Source organism: Parasteatoda tepidariorum, chromosome 8 (genome assembly GCF_982258835.1).
Source record: "Parasteatoda tepidariorum strain Cologne lab strain chromosome 8, Ptep-v5.0, whole genome shotgun sequence".
Lineage (NCBI taxonomy): Eukaryota > Metazoa > Arthropoda > Arachnida > Araneae > Theridiidae > Parasteatoda > Parasteatoda tepidariorum.
In genome coordinates this window covers 36624086-36650350 of record NC_141762.1, presented here as the reverse complement: position 1 = coordinate 36650350, position 26265 = coordinate 36624086, and the positions used below count along the sequence as shown (strand labels likewise).

Genomic DNA, 26265 nt, shown 5'->3' with positions numbered 1-26265 from the left:
GGGTGGGGAGAAAGACAGATGTAAACGAACTAAATTTTGTCTTTGGCAGACGCTTCTTCCTTTATTCGTCTGAAATTAATATTCTGCGTTCAGCAGTATAGGCTAAATACCAAATATTTATATGTTGAATCGCTAATTTAGTAGCTGCAATTGCTGTTTATTTTTTAAAATTTAATTTCTTTAACTATAATTTTACAGTGTTGAGCATAATCTTATATGTCTTTACAATTTAAAGACTCCTTGAAAAAGTTTTTTTGCAATAACGGACCCTATTTGCCCAAATTCACAAAATCGGATCCTGGTTGAAAGAATGTGACTTAACGTTTATTTTATATTCGCAAATTACGAGCAATTTTTTCACAATTTTACAAAAACGGACCTTTCACAAAATGTCTGGACAGACCCCTGTGAATATCGATAAGTGATTTTGAAATCGCGTTAATACGAACTCAGGAGTATAATCTTTATGTCACTTAACATATTGCTTTTAATTATAATAGGCTTTTAAATTGAGAGAATATGAAACGCGATATTTGATATAAAATAGCGAATATACAACACAAGACCCGCGATTTTGAATAGCGTAAATAGGAATCAAGATGTGTGATTATAAATAGGGTGAAAGTAATTTTAAATTGCGTTTGCATTGGTAGAACAAAGAATCAAAACGAAAAAATTTTTTCCAGGAGAATTTGAAAAAGAGAAAATTTCTATTAAGAGTACGATTTTGTTATTGTTATTATTATTAAATTTTAAAAAAAGGTAAAAAAAAATCATCCCTGAAACTGGCTTACAACGATGTAATAGCAAGAAAAGTGCAGCTGCGGAAGCAGAAAAAAAAAAAAAAAATATATTCAGTCACTATTCTGTCCGTTTCCCGAATATTTGGCCAGATACTCCGGAAGCATTTTTCGGTAAAGTATTTATCGACAGTTTTTTTTTTTTGTGGAGGGAATTTCAAAATATTTAATAAAGAATAATTTAATATCGTATTTTTTACAACACTTGATCAGAAATAGTTTTTATACATATTTGTTAAGTTCCAAAACTTGTTAATTTATGTTCCGAAAGACAGAAGAAAAAGCATAACTTTGAAACTAGAAAACTTAATGCTGAATTATAGTAGTAAGTTAAGCAGACCTGATTTTTAAAAAATTATGTTCAAGCGTCGAGATCAAGCAAGCTATTTCGCCATTTAAAAAAAAATAATTTTTTTTTCAAGCATTGAGAACTTATTTTAGTTTTTGCTGTTTTTCTGTTCTAATTATAGCACAGAATTATAAGAGAGAGTTTCTTATAGACTTTATTTTAATAGTAACTTTTTTTAGTACGGGAAGATGGATAACAGGTAACCTAGAAAAGTGTGATTTTCACAACGTTCAGGTTACATTTCAGAACTGAGAACTATTTTTTTTCCTTCGGTTTCACTTTCGCTTTTATCAACGTTTTTATTATGACACAGCATTTTTTAAAGAGCGTTTCTAATGAATGCAGGCTTCGTACGCACTAGGAATTGTCAGGGAGAACGAGTCGAAATAAAAATTCAGGAAAAAACGTAATTTTACCCAAAAAAGGGGAAATGGATATCCTACGAAATTTTGAGATTTCACTTTTTCGTTTTCAACCACAATTTGCGCTTGCGTAATTGAATAAAAAAAAAAAAACATTTTTTTTTAATATCTTTCAAAGAAAAAATATTTTTTAATTGAATGAATTCTGATTCCTCACAAGCGCGGTATCATTAGCAAGTTTTGTCTGATGTGGAATCACATCTGCTATCGTTAAAAATCGTTTGCTTTTATATTTTTTCCTGTTTAGTGAAAATAAAAGGAGATGATTGTTTATTTATAAGTATAGGATTATTTATTGCTAAAAGCAGACGTTATTTTAAGAAGCAGATTGCAGCTTTCTTTTCATCAGGTGATACATTTCTAATTCCGCTTTATTGTGAGTTTCTTTTTCCTCTGTTCCCATTATTTCCTATTTAATAAATTGTTCTTCCTATCCATGCATTTTATGATAAAAATTATTATAATTTTTTTAAAATTCGGTTGATCACATTATATTCTGGGTTTTAAAATCAAGTTAGCGCTTCTTCCTTTTCTGTTAGGAAATTTTTAATTGTTGTTTTTATTTAATTTGATTAATAAGCTATGGTTGTATTTTATTATATTTTTTCCTTATAATTAGGTATGAAATATACTACATTTTTAATCGTTAATTTTGTTTTACATTAGTTAATTTGGTGATTCTAATATATATTTTAATAATAATAATATATATAATTTTGAGTTTAACCACCGCACTTTATATTTTTCTATCTATTTACCCATCTTATATAGATTTTTTTTAAAAATAAAAAATCTTAACATACCGCATTTTAGTTTTTTTAAACGTTCCTCTGTTGTTTAAATCAGGGTTGGCAAGGTTTAGGACAGAATGGATTAATCCACGGTTTAAACCGTCCTGTCCAAAACCCCTTTGTCCAAAACTGTCTTAAACTGTCCAAAACCCTTATACTCAAATTATGTCACAATTTTATCTGAACAATATTTAAGAGGTAAAATAAACATAGAACTAATAACATATTGATAATTAAATATACCAGAGAATATTTGTTTTTAAAAGTATAATGTTTTATTATTATTGTTTGACTCTTCAATTTTAACAAAGGAAGATTAATCAGTAATCAAGTTCAATTGGTCCTCTCATTCAATAGTACATAACTGAAGTTTGGCCTTGCCATACAGGTTAAAATATTAGGGACTAAGTGCTTGGTTTGTCATAGACAGGTTTATTTATCTATAGTACTATTCAAGAATACTTTTATTTCATTCATGTTCAATTCTTTTAGCATAGTGGTGATACATCACCAGTGTCAGTTACTGAAACTGATGTTATGGCCTTCAAAAGTGTTAATACATTTTTCAGTTATTTTTGTATTTTCAATTTAAACTAATATATTTATATTTTAAAAAAAATATATATTTTTTTTAAATAGATGTCTTTTTTATCATCCTGTGATGCAGAAATTATAAAAAATTTTTAAAAAAATATTGTGAAAAATGAAAGGTTAATTTTTGAACAAATTTAGTATTTTTTTAAGAAAAGTTATTATTTTTTAATATTGCCATATTTATCCTTATGCAAAAATATTATTTCTCAGTATTAAAAGCTGAACTGTATAAAATCTACAGAGAGCCAGATATTGTGAAATTCATTAAAATAAATCGAATGAACTGGGCAGCTCACATTTTCAGAAGGAATGATGACTCAAATTTAAAGAAAATCCTATTACACAAACCCCTAACGAACAGGAAAAGAGGTAGACCCAGGCTGAGATGGCTAGATTTAGTTGAGACTGATTTCCTTACTCTAAAGGAGAAAAACTGGCGAACAAGTGTCAAAAGTAGAGAGAAGTGGATTCGAATTCAAAGGAAGGCACTGGCCCACCCTGGGCTGTCTAGCCAAATATGATGATGATGAGGAGTATTAAAAGCATATTTATATTTAAAGGATTAGTTATTCACTTTTGTTGTTCAATGAATTGTTGAGCTTCAAAAATTATAAACCTTTTCCTATTATATTATGTTATTTTCTTTTAATAAGTTAATAGTAAATTGTATAAAAAATATCAAATATTTATTGATACATGTAATTATTATGTGTACAATGGTTACAAATATAGAATTTTTACCTTTTACCAAAGTTCAAGGTTTTGGACACTTTAAGACAGTTTAACCATAACCCAGTTTAGGACAGTTTTACCCAGTTTATGACAGTTTTACCCAGTTTAGGACAGTAAAACCCACGTGTCCTGTCCAAAACTAGTTTAGGACGTCCAAAACCCCAACCCTGGTTTAAATATGATTTAAGTTTCAATTAAAAACAGATTACTTGTATAATATTTTTATTAACTTATTATATTTTTAAGATGACTTTGTTGTTCTTTTATTTTATTAATTAATTTCTCCTTTTACTTTTTGTTACCTTGCATCTTCAAACTTGTTTCAAATGAATATTTCCACTATGTAACACTAGTTTCAAATTAATACTTCCGTACTTAGTCATAGGAAGAAATTACGAAATGCAGCTAATGCTGCAATTTTGATGAAGGTAGTTAAACTACAAGTATAAAACATCATAAATTCTTCCAATTAGAAATTTGAGGCCATGAGCTGAACGGCTTTTTGATATTCAATTTTAATTCTAATAAATTTAAACATATGACTACCATATGTCGTTCGTTAACTAAATCAAATCAAGTGAACGAGATTTGAAGATCTACATAACCCCAACTAAATAAAATTGTAAATCCCATTAACTCGATTTGGTGCAATTGAGTTACAAATCAAATTAACTCGATCAATTAGAAATCAAATTAACTCGATTTGGTGTAACGCGCAGTACTCAAGCTATTTTTGCTTGAGTATTGCGCGTTTCATTTCATCATTTTTCGAGATTATTTGTAGTTAACTTTGTAGTTTCATAAATTCGGTTGTACAGAATTTATAGATTCAATTATTTATAAGCACAGAATCTCAAGTTCATGACAAATTTTTTGCGGCAGGTAAAATTTTAAAAATCCCACCCACCTTTCCACCAAAAAGTTTTAAAAATCAAATTAATTTTGGGTGACAATTTACATGAATTTTATTTAAACAGATCAATTTAAAACCCAAAAATATTTAAACATTACGTAAAAAAAAAAAAAAAAGACTTTAAAGAGTTAAGATACATCGAGTTTTTCAATTAGTCACTAAAAGAAGAAATGAAGTTTAAATGAATTGTCCGCAAAAATAAAGATTTAAAAATTTGACTTGGTTAGTAAATCAAATGATATGAAATTTATTAACAAATCTTCTAAATGATAAATGAAGCTTACGCAAACTGGATTTTAAAACTTTTATCAGGAATAAAAAATACTCTTATGAAGAGAAAACATAATTTATTTATACCATACTATTAAGAGATAAATATCATATCTAAACTAAATAAACTGACATTAAATTTTAGATATCATGCAAATTGTAATGAATTTTTCTAGTTTTATGAAATAATGATTTGAAAAGTCATTTCTATGGAAGTTGTAAAGCTAAATTGTCACGCTAACACGCACATTGAAGGTACTGAATAAAAATACATTAATTTTATACATATCTTTTAATGGAGATTTAATTAATTTTTTATCAGTCACTTTTAATCAGAATAAATTTCTTATCAATCAGAAGCATCATTTTTCGAATACAACTACACAGAAAGTATTATGTTGACGTATTTTATTACACACTGACAATTAAGTAAAATAAATGTAAATTAATGCTTATCGCGTACCTTTTATTTTTGACTACGAAGAATTTGAGTTGGAATTAGAGGATTCAATTCAATGGTAAATCCGAATTTCTAAATACAATTGAAAATATCTTCATTCCAAACTATAACTTCCACTCTTTCTAAAAACCGTTGTAGTTGTAGATTTAGAAAGATGACTTAATAAGTCTGCACCTTACAAATTTTGTCGTGACAAGTATAGCCTTTCTCTCATAGAATATGCATATTCTATTGATGCTTTCTTGAAAGGACGGAAACGACAGGAGGTTGTCACGTGAATATGAGAGTGTCCTTTGTGAAGTAATATGAATTCGTTCTAAAAATCAGACTAAAAAAAACATCAGTTTTCATAACTAAAAAGTTAATAAAAATTGACGGTGATACACATTGTAAAAACTAGCAATTTTAACGAGGGACACTTTAAAGTCCAAATAGTAATTCGTCTTTTTTAAATTTTTCAAAACTCTACTTATAACAGTTTTATAATTTAATTACGAGAGTTAAAATACTATTTTTTTAAACTTATATTTTGTAAAAGTAACAAGTCAGGGCCAGAGCTAAGGATTTCAAATTATTAGCTAGTAAATTAGCCAATCAAAAGTATTTGCTAATTTTTGCCAAATGCAAATCTTTACAATTGTTTATAAATTTTTTCCTATAGAAAACAATTTTACGGCCGTTTGTTTCAGGCTTATATAATTTGGACCCATTTCTTAATTGGTTATGCGACGCATCTACTGAAAATTAATATAATCTAATAAAAAATACTGATTTGTTTAGAAAAATTCCATTTTGAGGATCGAGTTAAATCAACACCTCCTAGAAGAAAGGCCTCAGCACCGATCAATTTAGTAGTCCGATAAAACGAACATAAACTGCGCTATGAATGAAAAATAAGAAAGATGTCACTACGATAGGGCTGCTAAGCTGCTCAGTGGTGGTAAATACGAAAGATGTCATTACGCTTGGACAAAGATTGAATTTCTTGTTTATGGTAACCTGTGCTGAGGCTTTCTCTTTTCTAGGAAGTATTGGTTAAATATCTATATCTTTCTTTCCAGTGGAATAATTTTTGCCAAATTTACGATTTTATAGTATTTGGCAAGGTGGCGAATGCTTAGCGCGAGCCCTGCAAGTTGTATGAAAAATTAAAAATAATTTATAAAACTTTTATTTGATCAAAATATTTTAAGTAATTTTTAAATTATAATAACTTTCACCAAACTGTTTCAAATATTTCTTTTTTTCAGTTTATATACCATAAAATATACTTCAGGTGCATTCTGACTGAACATATTATCAATTTTGGCGGATAAATGACATAAATTCGGTCCTTTCAGTTCCCTGCTTAGAAGATAAAATAGATACGTATGTTCAAGTGTCGTATTGAAAGTGGGCAAACCAGATCCTTTTTATCTAATGAAAGTTGAGAGCTTTTAATTTTTATTTTATTCCCCCTGTTCCGTTTTAAGATTTTTCCGAACGGAAATCAGCATTGGTAATAAAATCGGTACTTCTCTTTCAAAATACATCTTTCATTTCATCTAAGCGGTATGAACTAAAAGATTTTTAGTTTTCCTCTCCGTTATTCAAATTAGAGGAACTTTCCATGAGACAAAAAATTATTATTTACTTTGTTGGCAAACAACCAAATTTCTAAGTTAGATGCATATACCAGTATTCTTCCTGAAACGAGCTAAAACTATGTCTTAAAAATATTTTGAAGGATATTCTATATAGTATTTTTAGTCCATTATGAAAATAGCTTTACATTGCGTCATGATTTGCAATACATCTCACAGACAGGTCGGAAGTGGAAGCGAACTTAGCAGGATATGTCTGAAGTATATTAATAAAAGTAAAGAAATTTTTAAACAAAACTAAAATTGAAAGTAAATTTTACGCAAACATGACTAATGATTTCGGATAGCAACAGTTATAAAAAATAATCCGAATATTAAGATATCGAATTTTATAGCCTTCCATAAAATATGTCCCGCTTAGAGGAGAGAGAGGTGACAGAAAGTGTGACACACAATTTGGTTAAAATAAAAACAATTAAAATAGGAAAATTAAATAAGTATTTTTATGTTTTTCATCATTTCATTAACATAAGCACGCATAAAGTTATTCTTGTTGTGTTCACTAATGTCATTAAAGAACATGGTTTAATTTTAAAAATAAAATTTGAAGTATGAGGTATAAAATTAAGGATTCAGAAAAAATTTATACATAATTTCTTAATTTTTATAAATAACTAGAGGAGGCTTTAAAAAGGAATTTTCGCAAAAGGCAATTTCATTTTAAAATTAATAACAATAGAACAAAAATATTCAAACCTCTATATATGTAGAGTTAATTCTTTTATAAGCTATAACGTTCATAATTATCTTAATACATTTTTTCTATAAAGTTTACGTTTCGCCAAAAAAGGTTGATTATTTAAGGTTCCGTAGTCGAAAAAATTGGGAATCGCTGTACTAGACTGTTGACCCGAGACTGCTTCGATTGTTTTCTACATCAATAGCATTTTGTGCCGAACTAACAAGGCTATTATTACGTTATTAAAATTATTATTTTCTGACGAATTTTTTATAAATTTTCAGTCATACTTTTTTTAAAATTATACATTGATAAATATCAGTATGATTTATAAACAGTCCTTCGCTTTATTAGATTGCGTTAAGACAATCTTTAAATAGTTTCAAATCAGGGTTGGCAAGGTTTAGGACAAAATGGATTAATCCACGGTTTAAACCGTCCTGTCCAAAACCTCTTTGTCCAAAACTGTCTTAAACTGTCCAAAACCCTTTTACTCAAATTATGTCACAATTTTATTTGAACAATATTTAAGAGGTAAAATAAACATAGAACTAATAACATATTGATAATTAAATATACTAGATAATATTTGTTTTTATAAGTATAATCAGGGGTCTGTTTAGAAGAAATTTATCTTTTCATAAAAATGGACCCTTCACAAAATATTTTAACTTAAAAACGGACCCTTCACAAAATGATTTTTCTTTTAATCGGACCCTTCACAAATTTGTTTATCTTTATTATTATTTTGTTAATCGAAAAAACCCTTTCCAGGGCAGAAAACAAGAAAGATTGATGTAAACGAATTAAGTTTTGTCTTCGGCAGACGATTCTTCCATTATTCGTCCGAAATTAATATTCTGCTTTCAGCAGTATAGGCTAAATACCAAATATTTGTATGTTGCATCTCTAATTTAGAAGCAGCAATTGTTGTTTATTTTTTAAAATTTAATTTTTTTAATTACAATTTTACAGTGTTGAGCATAATCTTGTATGTCTATACAATTTAAAAACTCCTTGAAAAAATTATTTTTGCAATAACGGACCCTCTTTGCACAAATTCATAAAAGCGGACCCTGGTTGAAAGAAATTGAGTAATTTTTTCACAATTTCACGAAAAACGGACCTTTCACAAAATGTCTGGACAGACCCCTGATAATGTATTATTAATATTGTTTGACTCTTCAATTTAAACAAAGGAAGACTAATCAGTAATCAAGTTGAATTGGTCCTCTCATTCATTAGTATATAACTGAAGTTTGGCCTTGTCATACAGGTCAAAATATTAGAGACTAAGTGCTTGGTTCATCATAAACAGGTTTATTTATCTATTGTAGTACTATTTAAGAATACTTTTATTTCATTCAGGTTCAATTCTTTTAGCATAGTGGTGATACATCACCAGTGTCAGTAACTGAAACTGATGTTATGCCCTTCAAAACTGTATTTGTATTTTCAATTTAAACTAATATATTTATATTTAAATTTTTTTTTTAAAATAGATGTCTTTTTTATCATCCTGTGATGCAGAAATTATAACATTTCCTTAAAAAAATATTGTGAAAAATAAAAGGTTAATTTTTGTACAAATTTAGTATTTTTTTTAAGAAAAATTATTATTTTTTAATATTGCCATATTTATCCTTATGCAAAAATATTATTTATCAGTATTAAAAGCATATTTATATTTAAAGGATTAGGTATTCACTTTTGTTGTTCAATGAACTGTGGAGCTTCAAAAATTATAAACCTTTTCCTATTATATTATATTATTTTCTTTTAATAAGTTATAGTAAATTGTATAAAAAATATCAAATATTTATTGATACATGTAATTATTACATGTACAATGGCTACACCTATAGAATTTTTTACCTTTTACCAAGGTTTTGGACACTTTAAGACAGTTTTACCCAGTTTAAGACAGTAAAACCCACGTGTCCTGTCCAAAACCAGTTTAGGACGTCCAAAACCCCAACCCTGCCAGAGATAAATTTCAATTTGAATTTAATAAAAAAAAAATGCATTTAACAGTACTAGCACTAAAAGTTATTTTCATTATGAGAACATTTTAAAATTATTTTGTGAAACTACTGTTTTTCCGAAAGTTAAATTTGTGAAGGTTCCGCTAAACAGTAGTAAATTTGCCCCAGACCCCTGTTGGTGGTGTATGGTATTAGAAAATTTCAGTCACTCTTAGACTTATTTACTATATTTATTATCCTCTTTTTATAAATCATAGTTAAAAATAACTATAACACTTCTGTGAAATGCGAAAGGAGATAAGGTACACTTTTGTGATAACTAGAATAAAATTTAAACAAATACAAATTAAGCTACAGAAAGAGTCTGTACCTTCTGTAACGCTTGATTCATGTTTGCTTTCATTGCAATCTTGTACATATCCTGACAATAAATACATTAAAAACATAAAATATTACAACTAAAAATTAATATTTGTAATCTGCAATTTTTTATAAGCTATCTCTCCTTTTTTTTCAATGAGTAACTAGAAAGCCCAATAATTTTTTAAAAATAATTTTAGAGCAATATAAGCAAATAAATAATGCTAATTCTTGTATTTTTTTTGTTTGTTTACTAGTAAAAATATTTTTTTTTTTAAAATGTAAACTAACTGATTTAAATCATAAATACCATGTATGAAAATAATTAATTTTACAAAAATCTATTTTTATTTATATTAGCTTAATAAAAAATTATTATTAATTATGTTATTTCCAAATTATATCATGTTCCTAATACAGAGTTTAGATTCTAACTTTAATATAGAAAATTAAATACAGTGAAACAGCAGTTTTATCTGTTTCGCACGCTATCTCGTTTCCTTCTTCATTTTATGCTAGTCAGTGAAAATTGCCAATACCAATAATGTTAAATTATTCTGGATTTCACATTACCCATTTTTAGAAAATTCTGTTTTATTCATTTTGCTGACAGATAAAAAAATGTTTTTTTCTCTCTACAAACCTTGCACAAACTTTCAGACTTTTTTTTTTTTTTTTTAAAGACGAGATTTGTTTATTAGCTGTTTGAAGCTGGTCTGACATTCTTTCTATTCTATTACTTTGCCCTTTTGTCTGTAAGAGGGAATTTTCATCTTGAGTCAAAATCAGAAAGGCAATTGGGATAAATAAAAGGAAGGGTGATTAAAGGAAATAAGAGAGCTTAAATCGTAAAATTTGAAATTGTAATTTTGCCAGGTAACTCCAATCTTTGAATAATTCAACCATTTAAAGAACATTACACTGAACAACTGCTTAATCAATCTTCAGCGTTTCTTGATTCCAGTGACTTGCAATATACGTAAAGCAAAAATAATTTTCTGGAAGCTCTGAATCAGATTTCTGGAGTGCTAAACAGTGTCAACATACATTTGGGTTTAGTCAAGTTGTCTTCTCGATACCCAACAAAAACATTGACTCTTAAGAATAAAATTTCATGGGTGAAGATTTTCCAAAGTCGGTGACACATATATCAACTGCAACACACATATACATTAATTTTCAATTCCTTCAATATCTGATTTAACGCCAGCTCTCGATGTGATGAAAAGGATAAAAAAAAGTAAATAAATATTGGAGGATATACAAATAACTGATCAGGAGTTTCAAAGCAAAAACTATAAAATAATATATATTGGCAAATGTTAACCGAAAAGCAAATTTGCAGCCAACAGGAAGTATTGAGGGGGATATTGTTGAAATTGGATCTTAAAACAAATAAAGATTACACATTTTTTCTAATAGAAATAATTTCAACGCTAGTCCGGAGGAAAACATGAAATTGGTTCAACTGTATAAAAATTTCTACAAAGAAATTTGAACCATTAAATAATTTGTGGAAAAAAGCTGAAATAAACAGGAGAAAATCGTAAGTCACTTTTGAAATGCTACATTTAAATTATTTCTTATGAAATGAATTTACCAAGGAATTGAAATATAATGCTAAAAGATTTTATATTAATCTTTTCGCATTGATTGTCATGCAGGGTTATGATTTTATGTAACCCAAAAATACCTAAAGAATATCCACCTGAAAAAGCCTGTAAAAAAAACCCAAGTGGATTTTAATAATTTGATCTAGTTATATTAATTTTGATATAATTAGATCTAACTATTTATCAATAGCTCATAGTATTTATTCAATAAATAATAAAGTTAATATTTAATTCAGTACTGTTTTATTTTCATTCAATGAATTTAAAATAACCATTGGGGTGGGTAAATAGCGAATTAAACAGATGATAATCAGAAAAATAGTGACCTCCTGCTAAAAGTAGTACCAAGTAAATAAACAGATTTGAAAATCTATTTTAAAGCTGAAAAACTAAAAGAGTAAAATACAGCAAAAAATAAATACATTGCAATTCTCAGAACAGAGTGAAGAAAAAAAATTGACTTGAATGAATTATAATTTTAAAAAAGCAACAGTAAAAAACTTAAGGCTCAGTAAAAAGTAATTTAGTTTCAATTCTTCAAATTTCGGTTTTTCATTTGTCCTCCAGAACATAAAGCAATTTGCAAGAACAAACTTTTGAACAAATATGAGTAAAAACTAATTCTAATGTATAGTTAAAAATACGATTTCATTCTTCAAAAATCTACTACAACATCAAAATACTTGCCGGAAATTATGATATGCAATAAAATATCACTAAAAATGTACTAAAATATCAAAAACTGCAAAAATAGTTTGCTGAAATTTCAGTAAAAAAGAGCTGAGTATACTCCTTATATAAGTGACCAAAATTCCAACTTAAATCTTCCAAATAACAAAAAGATTAAAATGGGCATGAATTAAAATTGCCTGAATTGTGATGCATTGTAAAAATAGTGAACTTTATTAGGAAAGAAGTTTCAAGTAATAATTTCAGTAATCAAGTAATAATTCAGTAAGCATTAAAAAACCATGGGGTAATAAATATTCAAGAGTTGATGTGGTCTTTACTTTGACTTTTGGGTCTGTGAAACATAAATTTGTAATGCCTTTTTCTAGATTGCAATTGTTAGACTAAAAATACTTAAAAATAAACAAATATGGCCAACGCATTTGCAAAAGGTTACAAAATGACACCATCGCAATACCTACAGATCAAAACGAGCATATTAAAATAAACTTAAAATCTACAACATAATTTTTAACCCAATTATTTAGTCTACTATCTTTACAATAATATTTCATTAGAATTTGATTAAAAGTTGAAATACTAAAGAAAATTTAATAAAAGTTGAAATACTAAATAATAATGACGATGTTTCACTTTCAATTCGGTAAACGGAAATAATACGTAATGCGCTGAAAATGCATAGAAATATGTTGTCAGAACTGAAGTGTAAGTTATAACTATGAAAAAATTACCTTTAAGAATATGAACTATTCTTTAAGAGTTTTCACTAGATGGTTCACACTTAATTTCTACAAGTTCAAACACAATCTAAAAAATCAAAATATCAGCTGCTGCAATCTTCTGTAATGATGCAGAGTTACTCTCAAACTCAACTACTTGTTCTTGTTAATATAAAATAAATTGCTATTTATTAGTTTCGGTATAGATATCTGAAACTAGATAAGCTTTTCACTTATGAATCGCATCAGTTCTTTCAGTTTTCGTTCAAGTTATACTTCCATTCTGTCTTATTCCGATACACATAGAGAAGAAATAACTGAAAAAGTCGAGGGTTTTCAGTTTTCGTTCTAAAAATAGTCATGCAAAACTCGGAAGCAACTTTTAGAAATCAATAATGGCAATCGTAGAACTGTAGTAGAAAAAGTAAATAAACAAGGTTACGTTTTGCATGGTCTGGAATCGCATTTTAATATTTTATTTTTTCATCAAAATTCTAACAATTACTTCAATAAAATCTTTATTCAGAAATGCTTCTTAGAAAAAGTTTGGTTATAATTTTATGGCGTGGTTATTCCCAATCAACCTTGCCTGTGCCTATAATAAGAGTACCAAAATATGTGACAAAGCATGTAGAAAAAAAGAAGTCAAAAGATCTTGTGCATCAACAACTTTTAAGAAGAAAAATATTACACAGGGGAAATACCAGCATTCCTGTCATATCTTGTACCGAGGGAGAATATAATCATTATCTTGGACAGTTGTATAACGATCGTTATCCTTTACCCCTGCTTTCAAAATTTTGGTATAAAGCTAAAACATCTGGACAAAAATTTACGATTCGACCATACGACACTAACCCTTCTGTTCCAATCGAATATGAAGAAAACGATCCTGATATTTACTGCAAGACAGAGTTTTGCGATCTTAACCTTAATTCTACAATTTGTGCAAGCTTGAAAAACCGTTTTATGTTTGGCGCTCCTGCACCAATACAAATTCTTGCGATTCCTAAGATTTTGGAGGGTGAAAATGTAATGTTGTGTGCAGAAGCTGGTTGTGGAAAAACTATTGCTTATTTGGCACCGCTAATTCAGCTAATATCCAAAGTCAAACAGAAGACCCCAGTTTATCCTAATACACCTTTAGGATTGGTTATAGTCCCTGGTCGGGAATTAGCGGAACAAGTTGCTGATATTGCTTCTAAATTAGGTTATGATTCGGGCATCACTGTGAAAGTTTTGTTATCTGAAGGAACTTTTTTAACACATTTAAAACCATCCAGATATTGTGATGTCGATATTCTTGTTACTACACTTGGCAGTTTAAGTAAACTCAAAGGAAGAGTGTTTAAGCTATCTAATATACAACATTTAGTGCTTGATGAAGCAGATACTTTAACAGACAAATCTTTTATTTATGACTTGTTTTCTGTCTTTAAAACATTAAATATACGCTCAAGCTCAGAAAAATTTGAGGGAAAACACCAAGGTGCTCAAGTGACATTTGTCAGTACAATTTACCCTTCTAACATTTCTGAACTTTATACAGAATTATTCACTGAAAAAGATGTTGTTAAAATATCTTCAAATTACTTACACAGAATACAACCTCACGTTGAACAAAAATTTTGGAGAGTAAATGCAGATACTTATGCAGGTGAACTTTTGCATCTTGTTAAAACAAGCTACCAAAAAAAGGAGCCTACACTGATATTTTGTAATAAATCGCCTACCTGTGATTGGATGACAATATTTTTTAAGGATAATGGTATCTCTTGTGAAAAGCTGCATGGTGCTATGAATCCATTAGAAAGATCAAAAGTTTGGCAAGCTTTTCAAGAAGGGGAATTTGACATTCTATGTTGTACAGATCTTGTATCCAGGGGTTTAGATACACAAAGAGTTAAACATGTTATCAATTTTGATTTTCCTAATAATACTTCTGACTATATACTTCGCTGTGGTAGAGTTGGCCGTGTTGGGACAAATCATGGACATGTTACTAACTTAGTTGCTTCAAAGTCTGGAGTATATACTGTTCAAGATATAGAAAGAGGAGTGCGTAGTGCTACACGATTGCCAAATGTAGATTCAAATATTAAACAGAAAATAAAAAAATTGTACTTTCAGCATTAAATTAAATTTGATACATATTGTGTTAATGATTATTTAAATAAGTCAAGTTTGATCTGTAGAGGTCTTAATTTATTAATTTTCTTTCTTATTCAATAGATTTAACTGGCTTATCTTTTTCACAATTAAAAAATAATATTTATTGAATTATAATTTACTGCACCAGATTTAGAATAAATTATTGCAAAATATTTTATAACTCTACTATTGTAACTTAACAAAAATAGTTATTACACAAATTTTATTTATTTGTTATTATTATAATTTTTTTGGAGGGTGGAGAACTCTTTAACATTTTTTATTTCAGCTTTAAAGATTTTTTTAATGGATTCACTCAGTTAACAATTTTAAACTATTAATGAGATATTATAATAACTAGAGCCCAGATTTTGATGACCTAAAAAATCTCAATTAATGCCCTTACAAACTGCAAAAAATGCCCTTAAAATGCGAAAATTGCGCTAAAAATGCCTTATGACATAACTTAAATAGAAGTAAAAATATTGAACTAAAACAATGTTTTACTCTTTAAAATTATTATGAGTCGTTTCAAAAAATATAAAGCAATGCAATACTTGTTCTACGTTCATTAAAGTTTGAAAAATATGTTTTATATCCTAAAATAACAAAAAAAAGGAAAATATGTTGACTCCAAAACATTTTCATTTTGTATGGAAACTTAAATGAATATAACAACTTCCATCTCATAATATTACTAAATATCAGAATTACAGTGGATTAGTAAATTTTTTTTAATCTTTTGAAACGTAAACGAGCGCCTCTTGTCTGAAAGTAAATTTTTATACCAGGAGAAGCTTCTTTCAACATCTACTGATGTTATCGGTGCGTACTTGAAAAAGACGGTCTCACTTACTGACAATTCTTCTTCAATTTGAAAAGATGTTGCTTCACCTTTTAATATCCTAGAGATTTTCTTCATTGTTTGGAGGCCAGTGTAATAATAAAAAATAGTAAAAATTAGAAAATGCTTTAAAATGCAAAATACGCCCCAAAATTTAAAGAAAATGCCCTATAAATCTCAAAAAATGCTCTAAAGGACGAAAAATGCAAATGTCATCAAAATCCGGGCCTTAATAGTAACATATTGTATAATATAATAAGATATTTTCCATTAAGGAAAAAGGATTTTGAAATCTTATATTACTTTCCTTAGATCTCAAAATTAATAGACTTCTATATCTTTCTTTCTTTAACTTAAAATATCAATTTTAAATAAAAGGTATCTATATATAGTATATATACTAGTACTTAGTGATCTGCAATTTTTAAAAGTCTTTGCTTTGAAACTATGTATGCAATATATCGATTCTGAAAATTTCACCTGAATTACCTTTCAAGATACATGTAAATTTTTCACCATATATTTGCATATACATATATCGTAAACATATTTTTCTGTTTCAGATGAAAACTTTTTGCAGGACAACTTAACTTTTGGAAAAAAGTTTTGCTCATAAAAATGTAGAATTTCATATAAAATATTTTCTTAAGAGTTTATTTTTAACATATAAAGAGAATTAAAGTCACTATGAGAATTTTATTAAAAATTGTTAAAAACATATATTTATCAAAGAGATAGGTATTACACGATTGGGACAGAATATAGTGTTATAGAAATTATAATATAAATCTTTATTTATTTTTGATGTTCTTATGAGGTTAAGCACATTATTTTGGTACATTTTATTAAGTGGAATGAAGTAAACCCTAAAGTTTGTTGATTTTAAAAAATTAACTTAGATTTTTACATTTTTTTGTGCTTTGTTTATTTATATTATTATTTTATGTTTATTGTTGTGTTATTTGATTCTTACATAAATAAAGGAATTTTAAAATAAAACTCTATTAGAACAACATTTCTTCTTCCTCCATAAGAGTTTAAATGTTAAACCAATTAAAATATTAAACAAAAATCATGTCTACAACATTCTTATCCATGCAAAAATTGTATTAATTAGAATCAACAGAAGTTTAAAGCTTGCACCTTTCCTAAAATACAGAAATTTGATCTATTATTACATATTATTAACAAAATTACCACATAATTATATCTTTTTTTGTAATAAATAAATGAACAAGTTTCTAGTAATAATTAAAATGTGTAGTTACTCCAAAAATACTTATTAGGGTAAATATGATTGATATTTTGAAAATGACTTTTATTGAAAAAAAAAATCAAGCTTTAAAAATCTACAATTTACATTTGAAATGTTATTTGCTTTTTATTCTTTGTGAAAAATTACTTTTTCTAAAAGCTTCATTTAAGACCATTTAAAATTTTAATTTGAACAAATAGCAGTACTATGACTACATTTTGTTAATTGTTATTACAAAAAACTAAAATTGGTAGTCTGTTAAATACTCTTTAGTGTATTAATACAAGATATTTTTTTTGGTCACGAAATTGTGAAACTTTAATCCCTATGACACCCCTGGTCAACATTTGGTGGTTGTTATTTTACTATGCTTTAATCATAATAGAAACTGAATGCTATGGTATGGTAAATGCAGTTTTTTCTTTTAATCTAATTCTAGTATTGTCAATTGAGAAGGTTTGAGGAAATTCTTCATTGTTTGTATTTAGTTGTTAAATAACAGCACAAAAATGCTCCAATGCAGCAAAAAAAGAATCTTAGGTTGTTGGGACCCATGTACTGGCTCTGTACCAGAAAATAATAATCTCAACTCAGTGCTACTGTTGCAAAAAAAAAAAAAAAAAATACATATATATTGCTTATGAACTGCTATCTGTGCTATACTTGGTTAACCTGGAATTTTCTTTAAACTTTTCGTTGCGGACAATGGTAATTTTGCCTCTATCTTTATATCATCAACTACATTTTTAATAGTACCTTGTTTTGTTTTGCTTTTCATCCTTTTGCTCAGGTTAATGTGAGTGCTAGGTAAATAAATCCTTATAATTAATGACTTGAGGCGATGCAACAGTATATAACAATTCATGTGGTTCAAATGAATATTGTAATGATAATCTGAGGTTGCTATATCGTAAGTACAAAAAATTATAGCTTAAATTTTCATATAAATATTGGATTTATTTTGATTGAAATATTATATTTCTATTCAATTTCTTCAAAATGTTTAATTTCTGTTCTAAGCATATGGTGTTACGCTGGTTATACAGCCATTTACACTAAATAACATACATCCAGAGTACAACAAAGTCTTAAGCAAAAGTGAATACTGTATGTTTTAACTTAAAACCACCTGTTAACAACACTTCATATAATAAAGGGTAAATTGAGTTTTCAAACCAGAAATTAATTTATAACTTTTGTAAAAATATTTACAAAGGTTATCAATGCTTAAAAAGAGACTGATTTTCACAAGAGTACTCAGTAAACATAAGTTCAATAATAAAACTAATCTATATAACATTTTTGACTATAAATTATCCCTAAAACCACATAGGATAAGAATAGGTTATTCTGTCTTCATTTATAGGAGAGTTATAGATCACACTACTTATTCACTTTTATTAAGTAGTAACATAAAAAGAAATAGTAGTTTGAATAATTTTCTCAAGACTTTTCTTTTGTTATTCATTGTCAATGAATAATGTTTATTTTAAAAGCACAAAAATATTTAACAGAGTTCAGTTCTAATGGCTGTTAAATAACATTACGTCTAAGAAATAGCAAACAGGATTTATTTTATTGGTTGTTATAATTAAAGTTTCGAAGTCAAGATCATAGACTGAATTTGAATAACAGCTCATGTGAAGCTTAATCCAATAAATTAAATTTTTGTAGTTGGCAATGATGTTTTAATACAGGAAAATTTTCAAAATCTTATTAGATAGACCATATGTTGTTAAATAAATGACTATAACTTCATAAATATTGATGAAGTCTTGGTGCTATCTGTCCTCTTCTACTTGATGAAGGTTTATAAGCCTATTTTGAGCACACAAGCCTGAAAATTTATGTAATTGCAATAACCAATATTGATGAAAGCCAACCATGTGTTACACTTTAAATTTTTCCTAAATTTTTTGTAGCTGTATTCAGCAATGCTTTTACTCCAAAGATTTCTTAATGGTACTTTTTAATTGAGACGTATATATATTTAAATCTCTACATCTAAATAATTTGTAGAAATGAAAATTATAAGTTCAAATAAAAAGTTAGAGAGCAACCACAAATAATTAGTTGTTTTATCAATTGATGTTCTTAGTGTAATGAAAACAAAATCAATTTGTCTGGAAAATTAAGACACAAAGTATATGTAAAATATTTTTTTAATTAAAAGCCGTTTAAAGTTTGCACACTATATTTTTAATTTTTTTTTTATAAAAATAAGTTACAGCAAATTTTTTACTTTTTTAGAAAAAATATTTATTTTCTTTACTGCATGTAACTGACTTACATTTTCAACTTAAAAAACAAAACAAAAAAAGACAACCACTTTTGATATAGTTTTGTTTCAACATTTCAGTTAAAGAAAAACTTTTGATATGTTGAATTAATAACTCTTGTAGTGGAATTGTAATGTCATAATTATAGTGATTTTTTAAAGCTTATTATTATTTTGATTGGAAAAACAGTTATATATATTTTTTTTCTTCCAATTTACTTTTAGTTGGAAGAGTGAAGCTTGTGCACCATCAATTTACAGGTACTTTAAGATACAATTAGAAGCAAATTTAAAGTTTAAAAATATTTTAAAACACAATATCAAAAATAGGAGAGAGATAAGTTTTTATTGATTACTTTACCTACTTAGACTTTTATAATAAGAGTTGCTCTTATGAAGCTGATGAGAGAAGTGACTGCGCTATGTAAACTTTAAGAATGCCAATTTAAGTAAAACAAAATCATCTCGGTTTCTTTTTGCACTGAATTGATTTTTGAGAGCTGTCAAAATGCAGAAAATATCACCGTAAATTAATTTTATGATATTAAAATATAACATGCATTTTTTTTGAAAAAATTATTAGAATATTTTAAAACAAACAATAGTTAGAAAGCATTTTATTATAAATAATTTTTATATTTGTATTAAAAAAACAGCTAATAAATATAATTTTATTTCCATAAATATACATCTTTTCTTAACGTAAAGTTAAATAACATACAAAATTTAAAGCACTTATTTATAAAAGAATTCGATATTTCTCAGCACGTGGAACCTTGTTAATTATAAGACGACCATCGTAACTAAGTGAAGCAAACAACCAAGGATCTGCACTAGACCACTCCACAGCATACACACTATCTTCATGCTCTTCATATATAGATATTACACCATCTGAAACCTGTTTCTCTGAAATCTTTCCATTTTCATCATCACCATGATTATCTTCATCCAACAAATGTCCAAATGGTTCGGAAGATACTGATGCTGCTCTTGAAAGAATCACTCTAGAATCACTGCTTGATGTCAAAACCAGCTGATCGTGGAAACTGTTGTACCTTACACACCAAACCCAATGCGAGTGGTTCGACAAAACTAGGAGAGCTTCTCGGGTGTTTCGAACATCCCAAAACTTTGTTTTACAATCATCTCCACAACTTGCGATATAATACTGCTTATTCGGGTTGAAATCAATGGAACGCACAAGCTGACCATGAGCATTATCGACCATCCACGAGCTTTGCATTGATCTTAAATCCCAACTTTTTATAGACGTATCAACAGCGACTCCAACTATGTTGCAATTGTGATGAGGATTCCAAGCACCAGAATTGAATTTTTGACGTCCTTTCTGCTCAGAAGTCATGTGAGATACTTGAATAGGAACGGAGTCATTAGCATCCCATAAATGAAAAGAATTATCATTTAAGGTTAAAATACGTTTACCACTTGTAGGTTCCCATAATATGCTTTTTAATTCTCCCATACAATCACTAGAATCTAAACTTGCAACAAATTCTAACGGAGGATAAGAGGAAGAATCATCACCACTGTATGATTTTGAAATAGGAGGTAATTTCCACAATGCTCCATGCATTTCACATTTTCCATCAGGAGTAATCTGATTGTAACATGTTGATAATAAATTTGGATCACTAGGTGAAGTGCTTATATGCCAAATTTCTCCAGCACTGTGAAGATAAACGGTTTTGACTAGGCTATTATTTTCTTCTTCAAATTCTAACTGATGAATTTGATTATCAAATTTGAGTGATTGAGTGCCAACAAAAAATCGAATTATATCACTCTCTGCACATTGAGCGCTTAATGTTCGTGCTTGAAATTCCAAGCCATAGATTATTGGAGCATCATCACCCATTATATCTAAAAAATATATATATATACTTTAAATTTTATAGACAGTAAAAGTAAATAAGTATTAATCATTACATTTTACTAATTAACATTTAAAATCATATAATTATAAGGACAATTCTTTTCAACATAATAAAATGATCAACGCAGTAAAAAAAAATGAGTGTGTAATAAGATTAGTAGAAAAAAAATCAATGAAAGGAATTTTCTAGTTTATCTTTTTCCTCCAATTCTTTTGCACACACTAAATAGATTATGATGATTTGATTAGTTGTTTTGTTATCGGCCACGTGATGAAAAGTGTGAACATTAAAAACAGCGGGCATAGTTTGAGATATCGGTATAATATTATCACTTTGATTTCTTTAAAAACAATTATCAAAAATTGAAAACATTTCTTATAAAATGATACATTTGTAAGGATTAATTATTTTTAAATATTAAAATAGGATTAAAAACTAATTCATAAATTAAAAAAGAAAAAATGGGCACCGATACTTCCTGGTTTATAACATTTTATATTTGAAAAAATTAAACATTTTATATTTGATAATATTTTTTTAATACAGATATTTCTAAATTTTAAAAAAGTAATAAATAAATAGACTTTACAATTACACAGAACTTTACAAAGAAGGATCATTATAAAGAAAAGTTTCTATAATATTGGGAAGATTCATTAGACTATGTATTACAGTGGAAAGTCCTGTATCTGGAATTGCGGGGACCTTGGCAAGTCTGGAAAATAGGCTTTTCCGGATAATAGGTCTTTAACTTATCTACCCCCAAATCTTATTTATAATTATACATAAAATTAATTTTGTAGACATAGAAAAAATTGTGTATTTTTTTCTGTAGAAAAAGGAAAAGAAATTTATTTGGGTTGCTTGTCATCAAGTGTTTAGAAAATAGACCTTTGGAAATGGACATCCTGATATGAAACGTTGTACTATGTAATATAGCTATCCAGTTAGTAGTTTTAATATTTATCTTAGATTTTTTAATAACTAGATAAAATGTTTCATCAGTAAATGAACCCATCTTTGCGGCATATAATTTTTATTGATAACATTACATATTTAGAATTTTTTATTAATTGTGCTTTTAATAATTGATGTGTGAAGAAAGGTAAAAATCTGAAAAAGAAAGATCATTTGTAGAATGGAACTTTATAAAATGGAAAATTAAAACATACATTCCTGTTTTCAGATTTTTTAAATATTTATGTAGGAAAACATTACCCATTTCAAGGTTGTACATTCCCTTTTAATGAGAAAAATGCATTAAATAAAAATAAAATTATGTAAATATTTTGCAAAAAATTTACATAAAGTCTATGCTTTTGCGTCCATATTTTGATTATGATTGCACCTCTACAAACTTGTATTAATAAAGGCTTTCAAAATGGTGGAAAATACAAAATTTATGCTACAGTTCAGTAGAACCTCTCATATCTAAATTAATTAAAACATAAAAGTACTAAGATATAAAGAGTGAATTATTCAACAACATATGTTTTTTAACCACGAAATTGGTCTCTAAACAAGAGTTTTTTAATGCATGTTTCACAAATGATATTTTAGTGTCCAATTGAATTATCTCATCACTCAGTTAGAAAAAAATAAAAAAGGATGTAGAATGACAATTATTTTGGGTGGTAACTAATAAACAGTTTATGACTGATGTTTAAGAAAATATTGGCAAATTAGTGTGTTTATTGTCCAGAGAACAAAATAATAATTTACACATAAAAATTCAGCTGAAGTACACAAAATAGAAAAAAAAAAGAACTCATTTGAAAAATGAAGCATGAATTGCAACAACAAATATTTCACATGATATTGATGCTTTTGTTCAACAAAATCAATATTTAACTTTAAAAGTCTAAAATGATAGACTTATTTAAGTCTAAAATGATATCCATCTCTCTTGTAATGGATGTAATATTTTTTGCACATTGTTCATCGATTAAAATAGCATTTTGTAACTACATATAATATTTTGCCTGGTTCATTTAAAATACCAAAAAAACTCAACTGAATTGATTTTAATCTAATTTTATTTTAATTTTTGGCGGAGTTTGAAATCAAAAGTGAAAGTTTGAGCAAGTGATGAGCAGAGCCTTTTACCTGTTTCAGTTTCTCTGTACAGAATAAGGCAACAGACTTTATTATCTAATTTATTTTGTATTTTATTGAATGAGGAAAAAAATATCACTTTCTCAACTAGTGTGCAAGATGGCCTCATTAGAAAGAAACTTGAGGTAAATATTTATCTTTTTGCAGTAAAGTCGGTTAACAGTAAAATTCTAAAGTGAAAAAAATAATTGCATTGTATATTAATTATTACCTCTGTCTGCAAATGGATTTTGGTACTTTTTTGTTAGTTAGGCGCAAGTAAATCCACCTATTTTTTATTCTATTTTTTTGCATACACCTATTTTAAATAAATAAAGAAAAAAAGTTGAATTTAATTGCACCTGGCTAATCAAAAAGTACCTTAATTTTTAGAATAATTCATTGTCTAGTAGATAACTAGCCTGTGATATTTTTTTTTTCAATTTGTTGACGTTACCTTCTGATGCAAAAGAGTGAAGGCTCCTACTTTAAACTCTACAATTAAATAAACAGATAAAAAAAGAAGAGTTTTCAATATCAGATTATTTCGGTTTAACCAAATCATCTCATTAGTATGAAGTATGACAGTAAATTCCTATTTTCCAAGATTTTATTAAAATGTTATGAAAACATTGCCAATTATGACACAATATGCTCCTTATTGCCAAACCAATAATGCAGTTTCATTGAAAAAGGATTATGTCCATATATTACTGTTTGTAGTATAATATCTTGGTAATTGGTTACAAAATCCAGTAAAAACACATCGGCAAAAATAAATGAATAAATTCACTTATCAGCAGATTTCAAGTGAAAGAGGTTAGGATAATTTATTTTTCACTTTAGTAATATTTTAAGAGTATTATGTATTGAAAATATATTATTAAATAAAGTTAATTATCAAAAAAATATGCAGAAAAGCTTTGAAAGTGAAAACAGTGTGAAACAATAAATTCCGAGTTGTCAAAAAAAAAAAAAATTCAATCAGAATTATGTGTAATATTTTTAAAAACACGTCACATAAATGTAAAAAAAAGTTCAACGCAATTCCACTGTCACAAAAGAAAGAATTAACAATTTGCTGTCTTGTTAACTATGAAGATTTAGGAGCTTTACTGCCTTGCTTATAAAAGAAACTAAATTCCTCGTATTGGGAAAAAATTCACGAAAAATTCTCAAAGTAATATAATGAATTGTGAGAAATATATGTAAAATTTAAAAACTTGCATACAAAAAAAAAACTTGTAATTTAATGTTTTTTTTTTTTTTTTTTTTTTGTAAAAAAGTAAAGGGCGCAAAATCATTAATTTAAACACTATATCATTCATATATTTATAACATAAATATGAATACATTTATGACAAGCTACTGAATTCTTTTGCCAATTATTTTCTTAAGAATATATTTAAAAAAAATAGCATATAAGAGAATATAAAAAGCATGTAGATTACTTGTTTCTGCTGGTAAGAGAGGAAAAGAACTAAAATGTTCTCTTATGAGACTTAGATAGCTCAAATTATCTGGCAGGTTTGGAGAGAAGAATGACAAAATACATTTAACAAAACTAGACCAAGAAGCTTTGCGTGTTCCTAAACGAAATGCACATGCATTAAAAGAATGATAAAAGGAAAAAAATAAATAAATAAGAGAGCTAAAAAGATATTAAGGCATAATTAAAACAAAATAAATTATTGCTGCTTTACTCTTTGAACTGAAATATTCTTATATTTCTTTAAACTAAAAACGAATAGAATATATGATGTAGACAAATTCTAAAATTCTTTTTTGTTAAATAAAAATATGATTTGATAGCAAGAGACATCAAAACAAAATTTAAAAATATGGTTTTAGTCAGTAACTAAATTCTTAAGTTAAATGTACAAGTTTCAAAAACTTTTTTAACGAACAAATCCATAATCGATTTAAAACTTTTCATTAGTATAAGTTCAGCAATTGGATTTTTTGATTCGATTCATTCTAAAAAATTATTTCACTTGAATGATGAAAAAAATCATATTAAAAAAAGAAATTAAAAAACCAACCACTTCAATTACAGTAAGCAATCATGACAGAATAATAACTATTTATATCAATAAAGGAATGTCTGGTAAAACTTAATATATAAATATTATTAACATACATTAATAGTTAAAAGTTTTGGATTTAGAACTCTATGATTTGGGAATTAATATGTGACCAAGAATGCCGTCTGTTATGCTTCCGGTGTTTTTATTTCTGTACAGTTAAAGATTTCAAAGTTAGCTCCTTGCGAAGCCAGAAAGCTTTTAAGTGTTATTCTCACTATATTCTTTGGATCAAATGCGTGCGTCAAGAGAAGAGGAATTACTTTTATCTAATAGAGGCGCCATCTACTTAATAATAACATAATATTTTTCTCAGTTAACAATTTCTTCAAAAAATTTAGAAAAAAGATGCTGTTTTTTTTTTTTTAGCCTGTCAGCGTATGATACGTTAATTTTTACTTCGATTTTGAAATCATTAAAAATTTTTTGTAAAAAGTGGAAACTATTTGAAACTAAAAATTGTATTGAACATAGTTAAGCCAGTTCCTAGTGTTGAATACGGAAATAATTGAGAAAAATAGAAGAATAGATATTTCTCGGTGCTTCTTTATATTTTAGCTGACTAAAAATACCTTATAACTTCTCAATGATATAAGAATAATTCAAGAAATTTCAAAACATATGTAGACTGTGCAAAAGCA

General features: G+C 27.4%; 3 protein-coding genes across 8 annotated transcripts in view; 1 reads left to right on the top strand and 2 right to left on the bottom strand.

Annotated features, from left to right (window-relative positions):
* Nucleotides 1-13287, bottom strand: part of LOC107456652 (protein lifeguard 3) — a 38717-nt gene extending 25430 nt beyond the window's left edge. Inside the window, exon 1 of one of the 2 annotated variants that reach the window (XM_016074575.4) lies at nucleotides 13033-13287. The gene's annotated coding sequence lies outside the window, so the exon portion shown is untranslated. Of the gene's footprint in view, nucleotides 1-5334; nucleotides 5474-13032 lie in introns of those variants that run through there. The other variant, XM_071181507.2, reaches the window with a different exon arrangement.
* Nucleotides 13288-13388: 101 nt separating this feature from the next.
* Nucleotides 13389-15171, top strand: Dbp21E2 (putative ATP-dependent RNA helicase Dbp21E2). The gene has a single exon (XM_016074570.4). It carries the CDS (start codon nucleotides 13549-13551, stop codon nucleotides 15154-15156), a length of 1608 nt encoding a protein of 535 aa, XP_015930056.1. The 5' UTR covers nucleotides 13389-13548; the 3' UTR covers nucleotides 15157-15171.
* Nucleotides 15172-20200: 5029 nt separating this feature from the next.
* LOC107456651 (EARP-interacting protein homolog) lies at nucleotides 20201-25811 on the bottom strand. 5 transcript variants are annotated; one of them, XM_016074572.4, is made up of 3 exons: nucleotides 25681-25811; nucleotides 24992-25129; nucleotides 20201-21432 (listed from the first exon to the last, which is right to left on the bottom strand). In XM_016074572.4, the coding sequence occupies exon 3, from the start codon at nucleotides 21425-21427 to the stop codon at nucleotides 20288-20290; it is 1140 nt and encodes a 379-aa protein (XP_015930058.1). In that variant the 5' UTR covers nucleotides 21428-21432; nucleotides 24992-25129; nucleotides 25681-25811; the 3' UTR covers nucleotides 20201-20287. The 5 variants fall into 5 exon arrangements, with proteins under 5 accessions (XP_015930058.1, XP_015930057.1, XP_071037609.1 ...); XM_016074571.4 differs by having other exon boundaries at nucleotides 25583-25757; XM_071181508.2 differs by having other exon boundaries at nucleotides 25595-25744.
* Nucleotides 25812-26265: the final 454 nt, after the last annotated feature.